Source organism: Mytilus californianus, unplaced genomic scaffold, assembly GCF_021869535.1.
Source record: "Mytilus californianus isolate M0D057914Y unplaced genomic scaffold, xbMytCali1.0.p SCAF_7, whole genome shotgun sequence".
Lineage (NCBI taxonomy): Eukaryota > Metazoa > Mollusca > Bivalvia > Mytilida > Mytilidae > Mytilus > Mytilus californianus.
Genome location: NW_026262723.1, coordinates 31,314,348 through 31,340,926, shown reverse-complemented (window position 1 = coordinate 31,340,926; position 26,579 = coordinate 31,314,348). Strand labels below are relative to the sequence as shown.

At 31.7% G+C, this 26,579-nt stretch overlaps 1 protein-coding gene across 1 annotated transcript; it reads right to left on the bottom strand.

The window, feature by feature from the left end:
* Positions 1-626: 626 nt before the first annotated feature.
* On the bottom strand, positions 627-26,447 carry LOC127707498 (uncharacterized). The gene is made up of 14 exons (XM_052212075.1): positions 26,324-26,447; positions 15,011-15,157; positions 14,249-14,412; positions 13,796-13,922; positions 12,976-13,072; positions 10,800-11,186; positions 10,122-10,207; positions 8,995-9,113; positions 5,795-5,933; positions 4,944-5,044; positions 4,499-4,587; positions 2,450-2,944; positions 1,454-1,641; positions 627-786 (listed from the first exon to the last, which is right to left on the bottom strand). The coding sequence occupies exons 1-14, from the start codon at positions 26,417-26,419 to the stop codon at positions 646-648; spliced, it is 2,376 nt and encodes a 791-aa protein (XP_052068035.1). The 5' UTR covers positions 26,420-26,447; the 3' UTR covers positions 627-645.
* Between the last annotated feature and the right edge of the window lie 132 nt (positions 26,448-26,579).

Genomic DNA, 26,579 nt, shown 5'->3' with positions numbered 1-26,579 from the left:
TCTGACAGGCATGAGGACCTTGCAAGATACGCACATACCAAATATAGTTATCCTATTACTCATAATAAGAGAGAAATTAACATTGCAAAAAATCTTTACTCTTTTTTTCTAGTAGTCACTGAACCATGAAAATGAGGTCAAGGACAATGGACATATGACTGACCGAAACTTCATATCATAAGGCATCTATATACAATGTATGAAGCATCCAGGTCTTCTTCCTTCTGAAATATTAAGCTTTTAAGAAGTAAGTTAATGCTGCCGCCGGATCACTATCCCTATGTCGAGCCTTCTGCGACAAAAGTTGCAGGCTCGACAAAAATGGGTGTTATGGTGCAAAATATTTTACCATGTATTGTAGTCCTAACATCTGTATATTGCTGTATATCATATTTGTTCATTATTTTTTACATAAATCAGGCCATTAGTTTTCTCGTTTGAATTGTTTTACATTTGTCATATCCGGGCCTTTTATAGCTGAGTATGCGGTATGGGTTTTACTCATTGTTGAAGGCCATACGGTGACCTATAGTTGTTAATTTATGTGTCATTTGGTCTCTTGTGGAGAGTTGTCTCATTGGCAATCATACAACATCTTCGTTTTTTTCTTTATATTCAACAATAGATAGTATTTGTAACTTTATTTCAAGTTATTTTAACAAAAGTCTTTGCACTGTAATCCTGTCCTTGACAACATCTCCCTGTCATCACCACAGCAACTAAGGAATTGGCCCTCACATGTTTCAACACCTTTGACATCCTTTTGTCTTGTTTCCGTAATAAATGCTGGAAATAAATAAAAATACAAATTAATCTATTGTTATAGTGTTATAAAGAGGGTAGGAATGTATTTATGATCAGACTGGAACAAAGACTTTATTTGTCCTTTTTAACTGTTTTGATTCGATTGTCACTGATGAGTCTTTTGAAGGCGAAAAGCATGTCTTGCATACAAAATTCTAATCCTGGTATTTATTATGAGTTTATTTTCTACCACCATAAGGTTTAATGATTTTGTTGAGTTATTATCTTCGTTGGTCAAGTCTTACTTTTGACCTACCATCAAATTACAGAGTAATTTATCTCTAAAATAACTGTAAAGCTAAACATTTTATAATCATCTTGTCAATGAGGAGTTACCCATTCCCAAACTCATAATAAAGTGGCTCCAACATGGTGAAATCAGACCTTCAAGCTTGGAGGGTTTTGCTGAAGACCTTGCGACCTGACATCTCATTAAAATGACCTGTGACCTTAAAATTTTTTTTAAATCTTACTTAAATATGCTTAAAGGGAATTGTGATATTGTTTCGTAATAAATGCTGGAAATAAATGTATAAACAAAAAAATCTATTGTTAAAGTTTTAAAAAGATGGTAGGAAAGTCTTTATCATCAGGCTGGAAACACGGACTTTAATTTGAGGCATAATCTCAAGAGCAAATATAATCATACCATTTTTTCTTCCTCATCATTACTATCAAGCATCTCTTTGTATGAAGGGAAGTTCAAATAAACAAAGTCATGGAACTGTACCAATGATTTCCCAGTAGATTTCGTATCTCTATCACAATTTGTAGGTACTGCTGTCATTGTGTCATCCTTAAACTGTTCCAATGTTGCAGCTTTGTCAATCAATCCAACTGAAATAACATTAAAGAATGCATAAATCTTTATACTCATTCAATTTATAATCAAGGCAGTTATCAAAATTGAAAACCTGTTAGAAAATCAAATTTCAAACTAACCCATAAAATTGCAAAAAAATAGTTCTCTAAAAAAATGCATTTACAATAGGTGAGGATGATAACCGATGTCCAGTGGCAACTACTTCAAACATATACAAGATGATAACATATACATGTGACATGACTGTGAATTCTGTTTTGTACTAGATCAACATGCTGGAAAGGTTTTTTAAATGCTATTTAAAAGTCTGCAGGAAGACATATATACGTCACCGTATGGTACCCTGAAAAATTATTTTGACCAGAGCTGAACAGTCTGCTCTTATTCCTAAATGTGGTGTGCTTTAGTGTAAACAACGTTTTATTATGAAATTAAATACATCTTATACAACATAAATTTATATTGTGGCAAATAGGATTAAAAAACAAGCAACAAGTGCTTATATTATGCTTGTGGTGTGCTTTGCAAGATTATTTTCTCTGTATTTGGATTGCCATCTCCATTGTGTATCCCTGTACATCTCTATTTATTGACTTTTAAATATGTATTTTTGTAATTTGGAATGGAAATATAGATTTGACAAAACAAATGAATGCATATCTGTTCTAACAACATTCACACTGAATTAAATAATGTATCATGAACCTTTTTTTGTTTTACCATTATTTCTCTAGATCTTGATTTTTTTTTATGAAATGTCTGTTTGTTAATTTTTTTTATTTTCAAACATAAGCTGTCATCACAAAAATCAAAACAACTTACCCATTTTATTTTGTTTCTTTATCAGAGCAAACAGACTTTCGTACAGATGACTACCAGCCTGCTGAAAGAATGCTTTCCTTTGTTGAATAAGATCAGGTCCAGATTTTCTCTCTGCCTGACAAGATTTACATTCAGTGTCAGCATCGGTTTCATCACAAGTACAATGTTCTGACTCTTTGTTTTTACTCTCTTCTCCTTCACTATGTTCTGACTCCATTTCGTTTTTACTTTCTCCTCTATCACTACAATTGTCTTTATCTTTTTTTTCTAATTTTGTCATTTTTTTGTCTTTGATATCTTCACATTTTTCAGTCTTTATATCCACATGATCTGTATTTTCATTGACTAATGCACCGTCGACCTTCTCCTCTGATGTACTTTTCTCTTCTGTTTTCACTTCTACATTCCCCTCTGATGCACTTTTCTCTTCTGTTTTCACTTCTACTATCTGTGGATATAAAACTCCTCCATTGACTACATCCCCAAAGTTTGGTGCTGAAAGTAATATATGGCAAACAGATTAAAGATAAATCTGCAATAACAGTTTCCACTCTAAAATAGTACCCATTCATGGGCCAAATTCACTCTTTAAATCTATCAAAATACAGGAATTATAGGTTCAACAGCCATTAAAACATATAAATAAGTGAAGTATATACAAAGTGTTCTCAAAAAATATAAGCTCATAGGAGCATGAACTCTAAGCTACCAAATTTACCCTTATAAGATCACATCTGCAAAATTTAGCTATATATGGTCTTGCTTTTATCAATCTCCTTCAAAACAGTTCACCTTGTGTGTTTTTTTTTTAAATTGCCGATTCAGAATAAAAAATTGTCATCCTTTCAAAAGAAAATCATTTGTAGAAGACTTTGCATACATCATTACTTGAGAGAATTAAAATTGGCTAAGTAGTTTCATTGAAGAAGGAGAAATATAATTTTCCATAGTGTTCCCATGGTAAATATGTGCTGCAATGTTTGCCACCTAATCAACATTAAAAGAGGATTGATTATAGAGCATATCCCATCATTACATTTCACTATCATGAGTTGCAGTTTTAGAGGAGAAGACTATTTAAAATCGGCCAATCAGAATAAAAAAATTGCCATTGTTTTTCATTCAAAAAGAATGCATGGCTTCATCAATATGAATCTTTGACGATCAACATTAATGCAAAATTAATTCATGTGATTTTTTATTTTGTTTGTAAAAAATACTACAAGCAAATATTGAAATGCAACTTTTCATATTTTATGCTGTCGTAATTTATCAAATAAATTTCTGCCTTCCTCCCTCTTTTTAAAAACTTAAGTGATAATTAAATTTCTCTTGATTTTTGTCCTCAAGCTTATTAATATTTTTATGGTTTGAAATTAATCAAATTGGTTTTGAGGGGATTTCTTATGTCCCTTTCTACCCTACCACATATATTTTTATTGTAAAGCCCTTATTCAAGTAATTGATCCTGAAATCCTCTGTATAAGTAGTACCCCGGGCCCTGACATTGTATAAATAGTACCCCTGACATTGTATAAATAGTACCCATGACCCTGTTTAAGTAGTACCTGTGACCTTGTATAAGTAGTACCCATGACCCTGTATAAGTAGTACCCATGACCCTGTTTATGTAGTATCCATGACCTTGTTTAAGTAGTATCCATGACCCTGTATAAGTAGTACCCATGACCCTGTTTAAGTAATACCCATGACCCTGTTTAAGTAGTACCCATGGCCCTGTATAAGTAGTACCCATGACCCTGTTTAAGTAGTACCCATGGCCCTGTATAAGTAGTACCCATGACCCTGTTTAAGTAGTACCCATGACCCTGTTTAAGTAGTACCCATGACCCTGTTTAAGTAGTACTCATGACCCTGTTTAAGTAGTACCCATGACCCTGTGTAAGTAGTACCCATGACCCTGTGTCAGTAGTACCCCAGACCCTGTATAAGTAGTACCCATGACTTGTAACATTCAAAGTTTTCTTTTTTTTTTGGACCTTGATATTAGAAATTCTCAATTTTCCTCTGATCTATATTGTAACTTACAATGTTTAAGTTTGAGTTGAACCAGTTCCATTGTGGTAATAGCATCTTCTACAGAGGAATGGCCTTCTTCACTACTCTGAATATCCTTACTAGAAATAGAAGATATAACCTGTTAAAAATAACCACATCATCTTTGATCATGAGACTAAACTGCATAAACATTAGATGGAGAACAAGATTTATTTTTATAAATATTTTTTTTCATTTCTAATTTTCTACTGATCTAGATAGTAACAACAAGATGTATTGTGATGTTTTGCTCACTAATTATTCTCTGTAAAAAGGAAGTAAAAATGGAAGGAACTGATATTGTTAATCATGGTGTGGCATATCCAGATGAGTCAATACATCAAGAAGCTATAACTTGAACAGTTGCTGAAAAAACTAAGATGAAATTTCAGTTCTATACAGGAGATTTAAAAAAAAAATGTTCACCAATAGTTACCCTAAGAAGTGAGCAGCTAGCCTACGCAGACTAGTTTTCTGTGATCTGTGACCAGATAGGTTGTATATCACACTTGTATCTATCACATATGGATGGAACAACTAAAACAGAAGAAGTAGCATTATAAATTATTAAATTATAAGCAGTCATAAAGTCATACCCCTTTCCCCTTATTTTACAGGTATTGCATAGTCCATGTGTTACTGTGTAAAACCCCTGAATAATTCATATTGAAAAAAAAATTTGAGAAACATAATGTTATCGCTACTTTGTGTATTTTTCCTTTGATCTTTTTTATGATAATCTTTCATATCATGCTAGGCTCTTGAGATAAAAAATTATCGTCAGAAACTAAGGGCTCACATGCTGTTGTCAATGTAAACACCAACGACGTCATAGGGAAAATAGAGATAAACATATTATCAATGGTCATTCAAACTCGAGGATGTTTCTCTGCCACATCTCATCTCAGGGATGTCACCCTTCAATGAGATTGTAGCTGAGAAACACCCTCTGGTTTGAAAAACCATTGATAATCTATAATTATTATGACTGTTAGAAATAATCTATGAAATTTTGAATGTCACTGTTTTAGGAAAAGTTGTTGTTAAGAATGAGTTGGTGTAATCACATATTGTATATAGACACATAGATAAATAACGAGAGATAGAGAGATAGATACATGGATATGTTTTTTTCCAATCATTCACAATGTTATTTTGAAGCACAGATAATAATCTTTGTCCTTCAGAAGTTCTATAGTAGTTTTTCTTACATTAATGACTGTATGCTTCACACCGCATACCAAACTTTTGAGCAGATATGACAATAGATCAGATAAATGTACATACCCTGAGAGCCGCTAGATCCCCTTTCAGTGATTGTCCACATACAATAGCATCAACAGGTAAAGTTTTATGTAGAAACCTTTGAACAGTCTTCAATCTTGTTTTAACTGGATCTAATATAGCTTTCGTAACACCGCTGTACCTGAAATCATGAATGTCAATAAAAATTAATGAATGACTAAGTTTCATGATTAAATAATGTTAATTTACATTGTATCATCTAGTTAAACCTTGAATACAACAAAAATTAATTCTAATGCAATTATTTTGTATCAATGGTTCTGATTGGATGACAATAAGTGTAAAATTCTCTATCTCCCTGTCTGTAACTAAGGAAGACGACATTTTGAATTCGGAATGTATTGACATGTAATTTCTCCAATGATAAGCAAAAAAACTTACATTTTGCACCGAGAAATCTTCTTTTTATCAAATTTTATTACATTCTGAAGCGGACAAGAAGCCAGAAAAACGCCTGGTGTTTACGTTTGATGCCGGAAGCATACCTATGACGTCACCTAGTTAAGGCGCCAAAGAAGATAACATCATTTTGCGGAATTTTCGTTTAATGAAAATTTACACTAAAATAATGACTTAAATTGAATGATTTGTTTATTTTGCATTAGAATAGAGATAACTGTATCGTATTTGAAGCTTTGTGGACGTCCATCGGTAGTTTTACTGTCGCAAATATCCGATTACCTGTCTCCGCTACGCGTCGCCAGGTAAACTAAATTTGCGACAGTAAACCAACCAATGGACGTCCGCAAAGCTTCAAATACGATACAGTTATCTCTAAATTAAAAAAGGAGATGAGAGTTCACATATTGGATAAATCAATGAGACAACAACACATCAACAGAGAAAACATAATATAAAACCCAAATGACATGTAGATAACTTTAGCCAAAAATAATGCCTCAAAAGTATCTTACATTTTTATTCTATGTATCTGTGACAGAGTTGTATAATCAAGTGGTAAAAACTGACTAATCCCTCACACAAAATAAAGAATTACATCATCAAATAAGATGAATTATCAGCTATAGCTCACTAATGATACCCCACTTTATTTTTCAGTAAAAAGGAAGATGATGAGCAATGCATTTGAAAACACGTGACATCACACACTATGCCATGCTCTCATGAAACTTGATACCAAATTATAGAAGCTCTGATTAAAATAAAAATTTAAATTATAATTTAATACATGGCCATTATGTGTAACAATATATTATAAGTATTAGGTTAACATGAAGCTGATGAGGGATGGATGTGAAAATACATCACACTGTACAGGTATAGCATGCACATGAACAAAGGTTCAGAAACAGTCATATTTGCCAGACATGACCTAAACTGAAAGGTCAATGACCAAAATGGCAAATTGGTCCAAAATTATTTTTTTTACAGAAATAATTTCGGTCAAAATTATATCTAACAAGTATAGACCACTTTCGAATTATGTCCTTCACCGGAAAAGTTCGTATATTTTGTGCGCCTTTGTGACGTCATTTACCAGATGGAGGGGATCGCCTGTATCCCTGCTCTATTAAAGTTCATCAAGCGTCTTCGTGATCGTCATTATGCAGGATAAACTAGAAATAATATTTGTTCCGTAAGTACTTAATCACAATTCCTTAATGACAGCAGTGCTGATTATTAATTATAAGGCTTTAATTTGCCGAATAATTCGTGCAATATAGCATTATCATTTTTTCAACCAATCACTCAACATAGGAACGGAAGTGACAACGCCCCTAAACGCACAAATGATGTTCACTAAAACCAAAGTTTTTGACGGAAATGCAACGAACTCGAAAGTTGTCTATTGTTACAAAACAAGCAAACAACCTTCGGTAATAATTCTCACAAAATGAAAATAGTGCCAAATTGATAATATTACCATTGTTTTAAATACCATCACAACCCTCAAAACAATATCATAGTTGTAAAGTGACATGATATTCGCGTGTAATACACGCTTTTTCAACGGTTTACACGCAAGGATTTTGTCACATGGCGTGGACACGCTTTTCACCACTTTACACGCTTTTTCGTTGTTTTGATTTTTTGGTCGTTAGTGATATCGCGATTCTCTGGTTTTTTCATTACTTGACGATAAATACCGAAAATTTCGAAACAATTGTTTGGACGCCATTGAATATTTTTCTTATGAATGAACAGCAAAAGCCCTTAAGGTAAGTAGTTTGTGATTAGTTTTTACGATTTTGAAGGATTTTCTTTCTTTCAAATTCACTTAGGGGAAGTGTCCACAGAAAGAGGTCGCTTTCTGGACCTGTACTGTCGTCTAAAGAGTCGATTGCTAAGCGAAAACGATGTGTACATACCAAGATAATTTCAAGATTTATAAATTATATTTGGGAGTTCGAGTTTAAATGATCGACGGACGAGCAAAGCATAATGTGCACCCTATGTTGCAATCATAACAATACATGCGAGAGGAGAACTACAACGTAGTTATTGGATTAAGCATTTAACATGTTGAATGGTAATCAAATTTTACGATATTTTTCTTTTTCAGTTTCAAATCTGGCCAACAGATTTCCACAACCAATAGGGGATGGAAATATCACGGAACTGTTGGATCAGTTCTCATAGTACCAGCTGTCTTCTGATGAACTTCTCAGCTACACCAGGCAATAGCAACATATCTGACATGTATATAATTTGTTGGGAGCAATGGCAGAGATAATATATGACATTTTATATGGCAAAAAAACGTTATGAGACTCTTTCAAAGCTTAATAAAGCTATTATATATATATATATATATAGTTCAACAAGATCAATTCTGACTGTGAGAGAGCATTTTCAATTATAAAGAAATGTACACTGAATTCAGATCAGAACTTGACAATGATATATTGTGTGCCTTGTTATCATGTAAATTTAACCAAACTGGCAATTGTTTAGAATATGTGCATAGTGGTGTTGCTTTAAAAGCAGCAAAACAGACCACTGTTGAAAACAATAAAAGTTTACAGTAGAATATTGTTTTTTATTAACAAATTTGTATATTGTGAAAAAGTCTGCATCTACGTCGTGTGTTTTCACACGCTTTTTGACATGTCATGTCATGTCATGACATGATTTCTCATTGTCAGAGGTTGGCAAGTATGCAATATTGTTTATATTTTATTATAGATTTGTATCATTGCTTGTTAATAAAGTAATTTTACCTTGTGACATAATCTGTAATGGGATTATAAGGTTTAACAAAGCTGTCATAAACAACTTCTAGATTCTCATTAACAACAGATACTCTCGTCAGTTCATACTTCTTTGCTGTAGTCACACACTGTAATAAACAAAGTCACTGAAATTAAACACTGAAATATAAACAGTCACTGAAATAACAGTCATTAAAACTATATGCACTGAAACTAAGAAAGTCACTGAAATTATACACTGAAACTTACAAATCTCTGAAACTGTACACTAAAACTAACAAAGTCACTAAAATTATACATGTACACTGAAATCAACAGTCACTGAAAAAAGCAGTTCATTTTACACATCAATAACCTCTAGCAAAAATTATTTAGAAATTTTAATATAAATTTGTAGGACGTTTCAGTGATCTGGGTTGAAAACTGTAAGAGGAGTTGATTACACAAATAAGGTATCCCCTTTTTGCCATCCGACATCACCATACAATAGTATTAGCTGGTTTATGACTTGGCATTATATCGTTTAGATTGTGAGAAAGTTTCAATAAATTGTAATAAGGGGTTTAACAAAATAAACCTTTAAGTTGGGATACAAAATGGGGTAGCCCGAAAAATTAATCTAATAAAAAAAACAAAACAGGAAGTGAAAAAACACATCATGTGATTAACATTTGTGATAGTTTCCAAAAAATTCTGTCTTGCTGTTACTAAAGTGGGACAGCAGGACAAAGGAGCAAATGATCAGTTGGACAGCAGACTGCTGTAAATTCAGATATTATTGCCTGCATTTATTATCGCTATTTCTAAAGAATGGACAAAAATGTGAGATTAATTATTGCGATTTCAGGAAAATCTGCATACAGATAAATGTATCAGGTATCAGAATGCAAGTTCTGATTATTGTGATACCCACCTGGTTGCATTATTTGCATTTATTAAAACCTTGTAATAATTTCTGAATTTACAGCCTGATTTAAAAGGAAGTTTTCTTACTATAACTATAAGTATTTCTTTCACAACAAATAAAAGTAAAACATGAAACTGCTGAGTATTTCCACCAAACACCACATAAAAATATAACTTATATTTCCTTCTACCATAATCACAAATCATATATTTTATAACTAATTACTAACCATTTCACAATCAATAGCAAACATAGGACTCTGGTTGGTCACTGTTGAATAGCCTTCTTTGGAAAACACATACTTTTTATAGCCACCTGAAAATATAAATTCCATTTACTCTAAAAAAAAAATAAAGTCTTTGTAGATTAAATTAATTGTAACTTCCGAACTTAATGTGTGCATTTGAGAATTTGTGAATTTTCCACTACTACCCGTAATGCAAGAAAAAAATAATCATTTACCTGCCTGACTAATATATTCCCAAAGAAAAACATAAATGCACATGTTGTTGTGCAAAGCATATCCCCACTTAAAAACAAGAATTAGGTGTCCAACAGATCCAAAAGGTGCACAAACATAACATCTCATCATTGTTAGGCTGCTGACTAATATCAAAATTAGTCTTTTCTGTAGTACTTGTAACTTGAGAAAAGTGTGACAAAAATTTGAAGTTCATTCAACAAATTGAAAAATTTAAAGTATTGCCACATGTTTTTTATGTGTCAGTACAAAGTCATCAATGATTTCAATGGTCATTTCTTCCTAATCATGCTTTATGTCTAGAAAAAACTATATTCAAAGATATTTGGTCTTCTCTCTTAAACTAGTTGTGCAAGTGATTCAGTTTGTTGTAAGTTTGCTGTCTTATTGACATTAACCCCTCCCATACTAGATACTTATAGTTACCATGGTAAATAGGAAGTGGGAAGTCTTCCAATATCATCTGTGGTAGACTGAGCAGTAGACTTGTTCTGGAAAACGAATCATTCTTATGAAGTTCTCCTAGATCTGTGTCAATACCAGCATTGTGAAAACTAGTTGATAATTGTTTTTGGTCATGTGATATGTTCATATCAGAAGCACCAGTAGACTTTTTCTCCGTATCAGTTTCTGATGAGTCTGTTGGATTGACATCTGACAATGTATATTTGTCTATGCTAGATAATTCTTTGTCTTTGCTATGTTTTTCCGTGTCAGTTAAACTGTTACTGGATTTGTTCTGAATGTCTATACTGTAGCCAGGTGGTCTGGTGAATTTGTTTATCAAGTTTTTTGTCTGTTTTGGTATCACACCTAGAAAAATAGAAAAATTATAAAAAAGATAGCATACTTATATACTGTGTATTAATCTATTTTTTATGGGTACCAATCTTCGTAGATTAAGGAATACTGTATTTTCGTGGATATTTAATTTAATTTCATGGTTTGGACAATGTCTGCATAAAAGCCTATAGAAAGGAGTAGGTCCGATTTTGGCCTCAAATTTCAGGTTCATCTGATGAAAGATTTTGGACACTTTTTAAACACTTAAGTGTCTTCTTCAGTCGATTCAATTAGTATAAGTGAAAGATTTGGACTGATTAAGTCATTTCAGACCCTCAAAAATTCAAGCTTAAATAGGAAAAATTAATCAAATATGCTATAATATGTCAATTTTCAGATGGTTTTTGTCAAAAATGAAAGTGGCGGCATTCGTGTTCACTCTCAACCTTTATATATGCTATGTATTATCATCAAATACAACTTACATTAAAATATTAAGAATGAACACAAATGCGGCCACTTCCACTTAAGACGGAAACCGTCTAAAATTTGACTCAAATGCTAAAATTGTGAAGATTTCAGTAATTTAGCATGACTTAATGATGCTAGTACCCGATATGTGCATTGTATTGTCAAAAACAGCCCATATTTATGTAGCCGAAGTATTCTACTTTCCAATAAATAGCTAAAAGTTAACATTTTAACAATTTTGAAAAACTGCTATATTTTTGGGCCAAAAAGGGGTCTTACTGGACCTACTCCTTTGTACTTAGTTGAACATTTAAATTCATAGTTGACCTGTATCCATGAAATCAATGAAAACTGGTATCCCATGAATATTAATGTATTCAAAGTATGTACTTCCAAGTTTATCAAATATTTCATTATGAATGATTCGTTCAAAATATTTGTAAAAAAGGATTAGCAATGAAGGCAAAATATATTTTTAAGAAAACAACATTCTTATAAGTATGTCTATATTTCTTTTCCATGATTTTTCTTGCATTATCATAGCTTTTATATGGTTGATTTATTTTCAATACTATCATGACTATTGGGGAGTTGTAACAATTAATCTTGTTCCCTTTTGTCTTTGATGAAGGTTGTTTTGCGCATAACAAATGATTTAATTATTGTTGATTCATTTTCTAGGAAAACAATTTTCATAGATTTTAGAAAATTGTGTTTTAAGGATTACTAAATTTCATTGTTTTAACAAATGATGCAAGCCTATACACTCTGACTGAAATGCAGAACCTGTCTTTTGCTGACAGGGATCTGACAATGGTGCATTTTACTGTCTGTTTTAGATATCTTTTGGCATTGTTTTTTTTTTTTCCAATGATACTCACCTTAAAAAATTTGAAGGCTGAAATATCTCCTGCTGATGTAATGATTACCAGAACAGAAAGTAAAACAGAGTGATGTCAGATCCTTGTTAGCAAAGCTTGGACACAGGATCTGCATTCTAATCAGATTGAAACCTATGGCATTTTTTTATTTTGATGAAAATTCAAATTTGCTTCACTATACCTATAACATGCATGAAAATTAGTAACACACAAATAATAATGATCCATAGAAATGGATATCATCAATTAACTTCTGGTTCTTTTGGTGTTCGCTATGAATACTGTTTGACTGAAGTAAGCAGGTATAGATTTATCAATTGTTCTGTACCATAAGATAGTGGTCAACAGTCACGCTATGAAGCTATTTTATATAAAAGTAACAGTCATCAAGAAAAAATAAATGTGTACACCAACTGTTGCTTAAAAAAACTGAGAATGTGTTTCTAGTTTTTTATAAGTATACATACCATTTATTTTCCTTATTTCCCTGTTACTCATCGGAACATTAAACAAATCCTCACTGACTGTACTTCCATACTGTTCTGGGGAAATCATATCTGCTGACTAAAACACAAAGAAGAAGAAATGATGATGATCATTGAATTCAAAAGCCAAAAATATGCCTTATTTCACGATATTGTTATATATATTTAAACATGAGGCAAGGGTTTACCACTAAAGATATTTTGATACAAGATATTTTATACAAAGTTGCTAATGTGGGTAAAAATGTTTTTGTGTAAGGTCTTGCCTTTTTACAAATTTTACCCAAAACTTTGTGTAAAATTGCAATTTTAGGTGAAAAATGTGTATTTTTAACATTATATGTTTTTGTGACACCACATCTGATTTTTTTTAAAGTGAAGTGTCCAGAGTATATCATCCTTTTCATTTATCAGTAGAACTTTTGAAAGAATAGAAATCTTTAAAATTGTTTGCAATACCAAGAACCAAATAATGGCTCTGATTTTACCTCCTCCTTTATAGCTAAATTGTTTTTGAGTCATTTCTAATTTTCATCAAGAGTCTAGGACATCTGGTCTAGGTATAATGAACTTATCTTAGTAATAACACAGGACTTATCATCAACACATTAGTAAATTATCCTTTGTTGTAGGAATCGATGATTAAAATGATTTACTTCATCCATGTTCCAGATACTTGTTTCCCAATAAAATCTGATGTCCATGCAGCTCTTTTCTGTAGCGCATTTTAAATTTTACTTTGAAATAAAATGATAACATGATTTCATAACATAGTCATAAAACATATTGCTGGATACATTACCATATCAAACTGTGTCTTAAGTCTTGTGAAGCAGTCTGGGTATGTCTCGTATTCATAACTGCTCACGGAATCCAATACAATCACTACAACGCTGGTTACCTTACCTACTCTGAGCAACTTACACCATCTGAAATGGTAAGATACCAGTTAATTACATTCAATAATCTGCTAAACCATAATAAATATTATAATAACACTGGTTACCTTTCCTTCTCGAAGTAACCTACATTAAGATACCAGTTGAATCTTTTAATACTCTGAGCAATCTGAGAAACTAGCAAGTAAATTGACAAAAGTAATGACATATATATTTAACATATTTATGCAAATTTGAATACAGAGATGTGCAATTAAGGGACATAACTCTGTAGGTAGATAGACAATGAAGCCTAAAGTAAAGTCCAGTATATATAGAAAGAATCATTTAACCAAATAAAACTATCTTACAATTACCTAGGTTTGTATGTGGATACATTTCCCTGTGCAGCATACAGTAGTAAATGTTGTAAGTCCAAGAGAAACAAAGGTGGCATCTCCTTGAAAGTTAAATCTTGTGACATATGTCGACTGTGTTGGAACTGTAGTTCTTCTAGCAGTAAAAAGACTTTAGGCTTCTCCTTAAACAATTAAGAATATGGTTTAATATCTGTATCATATTGACTGGTGAACATGTTCAAATGGTTTTTCAATTTAAATGTGTCAAATATCCAATTTGCATGAGGAAATATATAAATAAGGAGATGTGGTATGAGTGCCAGTGAGAAAACTGTTCACCAGAGACTAAATGAAGTAGATGTAAGCAACTATATGTCATGCACTTGTCATATGACCTTCAACAATGAGTAAAACCCATACTGCATTGTATAGTTGGTTGAAAAAAACATTTAGCTTGTCTATTAAGAGTCACAACAAAAATTACAAAGCAAGTATAACTCAATATGTTGAACATGTATATTATGTTTGACATAGCATCAAGAAAAACTTTAAACTGAGGTGAAGTGTCATTATTTGACTTGTTACGTTTTCTTGTTTATCTTTTTATTTTAAATGAATTCAGATTTCATACCACAGTTGAACAAATATAAGTTATTGGTATTTCCAGTAAATGTATTTCTAAGAAAGCATGTTCAACAATGTTTACATCATGAGCATCAGACTAAGAAATGGAAGTTGTACAAGTAATCAAACAATAAATATCTTCCTAAAGCTACATACCATACTAGCTTTCTGTCTGTCTCTCAGAAGTTTTCTGAAGCGAACTAAATCATCCATTGTCTTTGTTTCAGTCTGATTCTGTTCTGTAACTTTTGATTTCTTTGCTTTAGAATCTTCATCTTCAGAATCTTCATTTTGTTTCGTTACCTGTGAATAAAAATAAGGGTGTTAAAGATTCTACTACTACAGCATTTGTACAGGGTGTTTAACAACCTTGACTACCCATGAGGGTCTCAAACAGTCAGTGTAGGTTCATGACTGATTGAGCTAAATGTCTCTAAAACTGAAATCCAGTTGATAGATTTTTTATTGACAATATATATCATAGTGTACTGGTACATGTGTGTGGGCATGTTTTATAAAAGACCTGTTAGAATTCCAATAAGAACAAAAATTGAAAATGCGTATTTTCTAATTTTCTTCTATTTTTAAGTATGATGCTGTTTTTTTTATTGCAATGAACAAGAAGAAAAATGCCATTAGCTTAGTGTAAACCTATTTCAGTTTCCAAATAGACAAATGCCATTAGTTTAGTTTAAACCTATTTCAGCGTTTAAAAAAAAATGAATCAGACTCAACATTTGCAATTAAGTAACTTCTCCAAAACATACAGAAATAAACTCATGAATGAATACTAACGAAGCAGAAACTGTTGACTCTCATGTAACACATGAGTTCAACCCTGGTATTGGTGGGGTTGCTCAATTATTAGTTTTCTGTGTAAAAGTTTTATTGTTCTTTTTTTGGGGGGGGGGGGAGGGACACATTTTCCCAAGATTAACGCTATGCTGGTTGTAGCTTAAAAATATGTTGATATGTTGTACTGAATGAGGATAAAGATATTTAGGCTCATTTGAAATTTGAAATTAAAGACAGCCAAAGGATATGATTGACCCTTGACATGCTAGTTGAGAGGGAACTGATTTAACATTGAAAATCACAATGATCACCAAGTACAATTTAAAACATACTTTATTGATAAATAACTCAAAAGGATCAGATAGTAGGCTAAACCCCTTATTCTATAAACATCCATTTGAAGTATGTACATGTGCACAAAGACAATTTTATACTCTAAGGGAAATAACTCAAATTATATTATGCTTCCAAAGATCCAAATAACATTAAATGATTATCATGATCATGTTTAATAATATATGAGCTTCTTTGCTTAGTTTATTTGATTATGAGAGGTGTAGCCAGGGTTTGTGTTGTGAGAGTCATAATGGTATGATGAGTCTTGAGGTTGGGGGAGGGGGTGATAGGATTGCTTCCCGTGCATACTGTAAACAGGGATATTTTTTTATGGCAGTTTTATTTTCACTATTTTCGAGTTAAGAGTGGAAACATGAAAACTTCTGCAACTATTTTAAGGAGAACTGATTCAAAGAATGAAGACCATCTATTAACGTATGCCCATAATAGGATTATGTATACAGGGCCAATTTATAACAACAGTTTTTCAGACGACAGATCTATATCACAAATTAAAAACTGTATTTGTTTGTTGAAACAAAAACCTTTAACTCATGACAGTCAAATTAATATGAAATCTATTTTTAATTATTGATATTGTTATAAAGGCCTCCTACAAATTGTGATTTCTTAACATCGCAAATTAAGATTCAGTTGGTAAATCTCAAAATAAAGCAGGTGCAAAAATTCCCGGTTTACAGTAGTAGATACTTGGCCAGCCATAACACATGTAACAGATTGAACTTTGAAGTTCTTCTTAGATGTTGTACATATATAAATAAAGGCAACAATTTAGTATACCACTATTCGAAATTCATAAATCGATTGAGAAAAAAACAAATCCGGGTTACAAACTAAAACTGAGGGAAACACATCGAATATAAGAGGAAAACAACGACACAACAGAAACTTAACACTAAAATGCAACACACACTGAAACGAACTATAATATAGCAATGGCCATTTTCCTGACTTGGTACAGGACATTTTAAGAAAAAATGGTGGAGCATATAAGAGTCAGTTAGAGGTCTGATATGTAACACAGAGGTCCTGGGGATTCTAATAAGAATCATGCACCCTGGTTTCAGTACTAGCAGAAAGGTCAATTTAGGTCTACAGTGGGGGTTGCACTATCACGAAAAAAGTGTCAATACGCATTGCAGAAAACTTGTTTTGGGGAAAAAAAAACGTCATAGGACATTGTGACAGGAATATACAATGAATTTGCTGTGTGACGTCAAATTTTTTCCAGGAAAATGACAAATGGCTAAAATTTATCGTCAAATCCACAATTGACATGCCTTGGAACAACATTTTCATGATTTTGAAATGCTGATATTCACAAATGTTTGATTAATAAAATATAATCTAAAATAAAACATAACCATGATAACCATGATAACCATGATAACCATGATAACCATGATAACCTACATTGTACCTAAAAAATGCAGTTTCAATGAAATGTTATCCAAATCTATATTGTACAAATAATGAAATATTCTTTGGTTTGAACATTGTCATTTGTATGGCTTCATCGTTTTGCCATGATATTTATGCACCAAAATCATTCATAAACTTTAGCTGTATTTTATTTGGTCTTATACATTTTAAGAAGCTCTGACAAATGTAGTATTTCTTTTAGTGTATGCATTGGAATAGGAATGACAGTACTGTAGTTGAAGAGTCACCGCTGTCAATTGACTGTTGCTATTGCAGTCGCATAGCCAAAACAGTAAACAGATATTTGCTACAATCAAATCGCCAATTACCTGTAAGATTGTTGTGGGGCTCATATGGAAGGATCCTATCCTTTTGAGCCCACCTAATTTTGGTACACTTTCAAAACTGATAAAAACATCAATCCTGCATGGTTTGGTGCAATATTTCACACAATTAAAAAGTTATAGAAAAACTATTTGTGTCCTCATCAATTACTTAACTGATACATTACTGACTCCCAATGACAGTATATACTAATTTTAAAAGCTTCCATAGTTTTTGAAGAAATAACTTCAACTGGTAGGTTATTCCAATCATTTATAATACGTTGTGAAAAATGTTTTAAACGAAAAGAAGTGTTACATCTAGGTTTCGCTAATTTCCAATTATGCCCACGGGTATTTGTCCTGATGACAGTAAAAAATCTTTCATAAGATATATCTTAGTTTCCTTTTATAATTTTAAAAGCTTGTATCATATCACCTCTTCGCCTTCTGTGAGTAAGAGAAGGAAGTTTAAGTACATTTAACTCTCGTTGTCTCGAACTTGGATAAGAGACATAAAATGCTATTATAATAATAAAATACCATAACAAATGCTATTATAATAATAAAATACCATAACATACAAAAACATCGATCTGAGACCAGAATATTGATCCCCTTCCCATCCGGATTTATTTTAGCCTTAGCAAGCTAAGCAAGAGTTATGTCCCTTGGACTGTCAAACTTCCGGTTTTCGTTTGAGTCGAACTACGGGTATCTCAAAATATTTCTCTGGTCCAGCTGACTTCGAGATAACGAGAGTCGACTGTACTTGTAATCTTTCTTTATAACCTAAATGTCTTATATCAGGAATTAACAGGTTGGGAACAAACCCTCTGTATGGTGTTTATACCTGTATAGAGGAATAATCCTTCTATAGAGGGATAAAATTATCCCTCTAAAGAGGGGTATTTTTGTTAAGACTGGATTTAAAGCAAAATAGGGCAGAATGGCATTTCCTACTTATTATGGCAGTAACCTGCAACATTTGATGCACCAATTGATGTTCTTAATTTGATATGCACATGCCCAGTTTACCAGTCAGGGGACTTACTTAAATGAAGTAACATTATGTCCATAAAGGTTGGAAGTAAGAGTTGTCTTTCTTTAATAATCACCTATTTAAGTAGTACAAATTAATCACTAGACTAAGTGATTTAATTTTATTGTAGCTTTAAATATAGAATACTAATGATCCAGGGACTAATTATGTTGCTAAAATTATCAGAACCAACATCTGTGTTGATAGGATGACCGGGTCATGTCAGGTGATGACCTTGTACTAAATCTAGGATAATGACATAAAAATCACTTGTTTAAATATCATACCTCAATTTCCTTCCAAAAAATCACTTCTTTAAAGGGAAACTTCGCAAAAAAATGAAAAATTCATATTCTGTTCATTATGTATAAAAAAGCACAAATTCATAGATATTAAAGTTTTATTCAGCAAGTTAAGAGATCAACATCGATTTTAAATTTAGAGTATCAATTCTCCGCATGCGGCCATTTTGACATCCTCCCCGAATATTGACCACGATATATCTATAAACCACAAAGGACCAAAACAAGCAGTAACCTAACGTAGCCGTAATTGAGTGTCGATATCTTGTCAAGCGTACGGTTGTTTTATCCGACAAGGAAAGCATAAACAGTTTCCCGGGTCACAAAAAAGATTATGATAGACATGGTTGTGCAACCTTTCCTAACTAACTTGATACGGAAAATGTAATTTTATATATATTATTTTTTAAATAACTAGTACTAATAGTATGGTCTGTCGTTTTGAAACTGTTTTGTTTACGAAGTATTTTAAACAAGAAATTGAAATTAGTTAAAAAGTCAAAGTTATAAATAAGTGTTCCGTGTAAAATTGTTTTTGAAAATCTAGTTTGTTCATAATTGTTTAAAATAAATTCGGACCTTTCCTTATCTGATCACTAGAATGGCTAAAGGAATTGTTCCCAGAGGTATTGTGAGGTGACACGTACAGGTATTCAAGCGATTTCCTGTCGGGCTTTAAAACTGTTATTACACAATTACATAAAACAAGTTCGTGCATCACTTCTTTTCTGGGGGTATTGATCAGTGTACACGGCCGATAACATGTAACTTCCATTTTGAATCTATCAGGTGTAATATACAACTTTGTATAGCGTATCCGATAGTGATATACTAGTCATTGCTAAACTCATACGCTTGTTTATAAATAACATTTTTGGTGTAAAGAATGATATTTATGAAAATTTAAATAATTTTTAAAAAAAAGATTTGATGAAATAAAAATCTATTTACACATTTTCCAAGGGTAAATTGGGGAAAATGTAAGTATATACTCGTCAATAATTATGGACATTTTGAAACATACAAATATTGATTTATCAAAATGTGCGGCACATGTCGATCATTGGTTTATACGCCTAGATGGAAGGTTTAATACGGAACTATGGATAGTCGCAATATAGAACTAATATCATACAAGTATATTGAATATACGAGAGAAACATCCAGAACCAATCTGATTTAAATACAGGTCGATATCTAACTTGCTTTGGTTCATCGAAGCTATAGGCATAGTAAAATCACAGATTTATATTTCAATAAGATTATTTCGAACAGTTTAAGAAATTCGTCATCATCACATTTTCCTGGTCCGACATGCATGTTATATATATATGCCACTGGACGTGCACTAATGATCCCCAAAAGCCTATTTGAAGAAATAAAGAAACTTCACTCCGGATAGACTGATGGTAGTTGTATTAACGTCTGGTCAGCTAGAGGGTTGATTTATTTATTTAGTTAGCTTGTAGGGGACTCTTAATATTGCACTTATGCATTAGATATTAAATGACAGTACCGGTAATATAAGAGAAAATATAAATACGAAAAGTCGCATATCAGATAGAAAAGGACTCACCATGAACTATAGGATTGTACGTACGATTGTCATTCTAAATCTAAAGTATTCATCATAAATCTATTTCAAGTTTATTATTTCATGTCATAAGACACAGAGACATGTATACACTAGATCTCTATTTAACGACAAGCAACTATATAAATATCTGAATCTGATGTGACTTACAGTTCATCTCTTTCTTTTTTCTCATTTTATTTTTATTTTTGCAGGAATATACACATTGTAAGATAGAATGTAGGACAGAAAGTCACAGGATAAAAAGTCACAGACAAAAAGTCACAGGACAAAAAGTCACAATTCAGTTTTGAGATTAATTTTCTTTAAACAAGAAAACACTTATTTAAAAAAATAAATTTTTGTTTTTTCTTGAACTATTATATAGGAAGCAACTTTGTAATTAAAATTTATTCAATAAATATCAATAATGATCAAATAATTGTAATGAAAACAAAATGTCAAAGTGGCTTGGTACTTAAATGGCTTCATTGTGCCAAGAAATATATCTTTGCATGATTAAAATTTAATAAATTTTCATTTATTGAGGCTTATGAACAATTTCCTAAACTTAAAAATGAATATATGTAATAAAAAGAAAATATTTCAAGATCTTTCTCTTACATATTTAAACAATTGTCAACAAATTATTTGTGACTTTTTGTCCTGTGACTTTTTGTCCTATCATTTGTGACTTTATGTCCTGTGACTTTTTGTCCTGTGACTTTCTGTCCCTCTGTTCCTCGATTTGGGGGGTGGTCTGAGGTCATGTCTGTCTATCTATGATTAACCTTGACATTTCCGGGTATAACAGAGCTACTCGTATATTACCTGAATGTGGTTAGGTGACGTCCCATGAGGTCTTACGTATACATGTTCATATTTATAATGGTTTCTGATATAACAATTAGGTTTTATAACATTCACACTTCTGCATGTTCTGTATACCAAATTCGTATCTTTTTTTCAGACCGAATGAGGATGTGAATATTTTCCAGGATCAAATTCATTTCGGGATTTTTTTTATTTCTTTGTATTAAATCTCAGAAATTTACAGAATATACTGCTTGTCCGCTTTAGGAGTTTTCTTGTCAGTTTAAACAGACGTATATATGTCTCTGGTTTAGAGTGGGTTTATGAATGAATGATAAGTCTTACAAAGGTACAAGATATCAAGCACAGTGAAAATTAATTTCGACGTTCTGTCTCCATTTAAAAAAGGAAAGTTGACGTTAGATTGATTCTGCTAATTTTTTTAAACATCGTTGGTCAAATAGCTTAAGAATTATATAAATACGTTGTCATTCCTGATTAGGTAAATGAAGATCGCTTTGGACGACAAAACTATATTTTTGTAACTGATAATTTTCTCTGCACATTTAAATATTCAAGGTTACCGATGATAATTTAAAATAGTACTGTTTTAATTTATACACTCGTTTTCGTGGGCCATTTATAATATTTATATAATTATTTTATTAAAAGTGATTCAGAATTTCGATGTTACAACAAAATACTCACCTATTTATTTAAAAACTGAGCAAATGCAAAATGTTAAAAAAAATATATATATAACGGCGATTAAGGTATTTTGCCACCATATTCCTCCCTTAATAATTAAATCTGTCTCATACCTGCAACGGTGAACCCTTGAGGACAAACAACACTCTAGTGAAGATCAAAGGATTAAAATTACATAATGCTAATCTTTTAATTACCGTGAATTTAACCACGCCTTTACCAGGTGGTGTCAGCATAATACACATGCATTGTATTTACACAGTACTAGACTGAAGCAAGGATTTGTATAGTAAGACAAATCCTCGACTGAAGTAATAGGGGAGAATACAAACGTGAATTTCTATATACTATCAGTTATATATGTTGTTCAAAATATCCGTCGAAAAAAAAATCATAACAAAATTCTATTGTATGATTTGCTTTTATTACTATAATCATATCAGAAATCCTTAAAATATAAATCGTAAATTTTAATTTAAAAAAATGCACGGCTGATCACTTTTCTTTCTGAATTGTTAGTTGGTTAATAGCTACGCCAAAAGTCGTCGATGCGCTTTAAATCGCGTTATTAGATGATTAACGAACAAGACTTACAATGAGATTTATTCACTCCCGGCATGCAAAAAGACTTAAACTACGTCACATAAGTCAGGAAGTTGGAATAAATAGAATTATTAAATCCCAATTTTCTTCTTTATTAGTGTTCATATCCAGATAAAACTTGGTGAATATGTTTTTAATGGTATTATGAACATAATAAGATGATAAGTAAAAAATCGCGAATTTTCCCTTTAAGTATTATTATTTTAATAACCCCACTAATTTCAACATCCCCTAACAGTGAAATTTTGATCACGAACAGTAAAATTTTATTATCTATAAGATGAAACCTTGAATTTTACAGGAAAAATACTCCCACTGCTGGGAAAAATCTGTTAAGAAAGTATCAGTTCATTATGTAAAGCCATTTTTATAGCATTTTTTCAACTAAAATAGAATTTGCAGCTAAATGATTGCATCAAAGTATAAACCTTGCTGCTTAAAAGAAGCAAAAAGTTCATTTTTTTTCAATTTTACTAATGAAAAGATATTATCTAAACCATGTAAACCTATGTGTTAAAAATTTTGGTAAAACTACAAAATCACAATTTGTGACAAAACTTCGAATTTGCTACTTAAAAGGTGATTTAAAAATCACTTATTTCAATAAGTCTCCTGACTGTTACTGCTAAACTGACTGAATATACGATCTATTGTTCACTATAATTGAAAGCTGTGATGATCAGGTAAATTCCACTCAGTTATGCCTCACTGAACAGAATTTCTATTGTTAGATTTAACATAAAATTTAAAGGTCAACTGTCCGACTCAACTGTCCCTTTTGTTGTTGATCAGCATGATCAGGTGTTCAGATAGGTATACAATAGATTGCAAGTTCTGTCACTTTAGCAGAAAACTGGGCATCCCAATTTTCAGTAAAGTGCAATAATTGATGCATATAGTGCTATAGATTATAGCTATAGCCAATACGGCAGTTCCGGGATACGGTTTTTAGTTGAATCTGTCATGTGACTTCCATCACCACGTGACCAAAATGTAGGCATTGTCACTTCCAACACATGTTGAGCAAACGGGTGAAAAAGTTTTATTTTATACTGAACAAAATATTTGGGAAATTAAAATCTAATAAGTAAATATATCAAATCGTTATATTCGATATTACACAAGCCATTATCTAGTTGGAATGCAATAGGTAAATTTTGGTTAAAAAAATACGATAAGAAATTTGCAGATGAACTTTTTTTGTGTAAATGTTCTGACCTTTCAGGTCTTGAGATCAAAAACCTACCACATTATTACAAAAGCACTTTACAATCGTGGTCAAAATTGACAAGTATCACACAGGGTATCTTTAACGAAATGGAAGTAAAGAAACAGCGATTATTTGGAAACTCAAATATTTTATTTCAGGGCAAATCTTTATTTTATTCTTCTTTTTCAAAAAGTCAAATAAAAACTATTGGTGATATATGGGACAATAATACCAAAGATTTTAAATCGTGCAATGAAATATATCAACAACTAATAGATAAACGTAATTGTATTTCGGAATACTCGCGAATTAAAAGTTCCATAACCACAAACATTCGTGCAGATTTTAAAAAACAACGATGTTCAACGCACTTTAAAAAGCCACAAAATCAAAATTTCTGAAAACCATTAATTTCTAAATCCAGATAATAAAATCATTAAAATCAAAGATTTGACATTAAAATATCTACAGTTAAACATAAACATAACTGAGACCCCTAAGTGTCAAACAAAATGGGAAAATGTGTATAGCGAGTATATAAATTGGGAAAAAATTTGGCTAAATCTCAGTAAAATGGATATTAATAGAAAAGTTAAAGAATTTCAATGGAAATGTATACACAGGATTATATATACCGAAAAGAGACTGCAAATAATGCATATGTCAAATGGAAAATGTCACTTATGTGATGAAAATAATAATATTGAAACACTCGAGCATTTATTTTATCAATGTAATAATGTTAAACCATTGACAGAAACAGTTGTCAGAAATTTACAACTTTGTAACCTAATAAATAAAACGCTCGTTGAAAAAGATATTCTAATAGGAATCTGTACAGATAATTCGAATAATATAATTGTTAATGCAATAATACTTTATTTTAAATGGGCTATTTGGAAAATACGTAATAAATGCAAATTCGATAAAATTAAACTGAATATGCAGTCTATACAAAGCCTGTTGAAATTGCAAATGAAAAACGAATTAAAACTACTCTTGCTACGCTCGGATATAAAGTATATATGCAGATCAAAAATTGAACTCTTTATCGAAAAAATATAAGAAGATATACTTAGTTCTGCTGCTCTAAACTAAAGGTGTGTTTGATTCCATATATAATAATCTTATTGTATTTTAGAAAGAACGTAGTGAACAATAAGTTATTTTTACAGAAAGAAATATTTGTATTGTAATCGATATTTGAATCTTTGTCTGTGCATATTATGTATATTAGTAAATTACCACATATATCATGCTTCTTAATACATTAGTACTTACCACATGTGCTTTATCCTTTTATAATCCATACTTATATATTACAGAATAATTTCAATTTTTGTTTAATCACATCAATAATTTCCAATTCAAATTTTCTCAATCAAATATATAGTTTTCAAGTTTAAATAAACACATGTTAGTCAGTGAACCGGATATACGATAGTGGTTATGTATTACAGTGATGCTTAACAGGTAAAATCGATTGTATTGGTTTTTTAAATATATGTATGTAAAACTATTGTAAGTTTAAATTCATTTGATTTTTTCCCTGGTCAAGTGAGGCTGTTAAAATACAGGGGCCCCTAAGTATGCGACCTGGGCTACTTAGGTATTTATATATCAGGAAATGATTGAATAAAAATATTTGTTATCGTTAAAAAAAAAAAAAAAAAAAATCTAATAAGATGGTCACCCTCCCTCAGTCAACATGTCAGTCGTACGGGAATCACGATAACGTACTAACGGAACATAAATTATTTCTATACTACCCTACAAAATGACAATTCTGAAAGTGCTGGAAACTTTTAAGAGAGCAGGGATACAGGCACGCCTTCTATCTGGTAAATGATGTCATAAAGGCGTGTCAAATTGATGATCTTTTCCGGTGAAAGACATGATTCCAGAAATGACTTATACATGTATAACTATAAAATGCCATTTTGCCCTATTTTGCTTTAAATCCAGTCTTAACAAAAATACCCCTCTGTAGAGGGATAATTTTACCATAGAAGGATTATTCCTCTATACAGGTATAAACACCATACAGAGGGTTTGTTCCCAACCTGATTAATTTAAATTGACAGCGGCAACTCTTCAACTACAGTACTCTTATTCCTTAAATCATGTATAGTAAGATCATGTTTAGTTTCTTATTTAAAACACTGAGATCTTCTCCGATATTTATTTGGTCTAGCGATATCCCCTTTATTTACCCAAAGGTGTTGTCTGTACTTTGACTATGATTTTTGTTTGCCCCTCAACCTTAGGCTTAGGCCTGGGTAATTTTTTTGTTTTGACAACAAAAAAATGTGAAAATATACCTCGTCCACTTCATGAGCAAGCTGAAGGAAAGCCTTTGCTTTTCTTTTCTTTGACTCTACTCTTTTTTCTTTTTTAGACATCTTGCAAGTTTCCATGCTGCAATTCTTTCGGTATTTAGATGAACCTTGCTTCAATGTTAAATATATGTTTGAATACGTCTATTTTCGTCCCTACATTTTGTAATTCTACTATTCGTCCCTAAATTTTATATTCGTTTATTATGCCAAGGATTTATATAAATCCTTGATTATGCTA

Excerpts from the sequence above, each read along its gene's own strand:
- LOC127707498 (XM_052212075.1), bottom strand. The coding sequence starts at position 26,419 with ATGGAAACTTGCAAGATGTCTAAAAAAGAAAAAAGAGTAGAGTCAAAG. Across the intron at positions 5,045-5,794 it reads GGGATCTAGCGGCTCTCAGG|TTGTTCCATCCATATGTGAT; the intron begins GTATGTACATTT and ends CTTCTGTTTTAG. Across the intron at positions 2,945-4,498 it reads TCAACTCAAACTTAAACATT|CACCAAACTTTGGGGATGTA; the intron begins GTAAGTTACAAT and ends TATTACTTTCAG.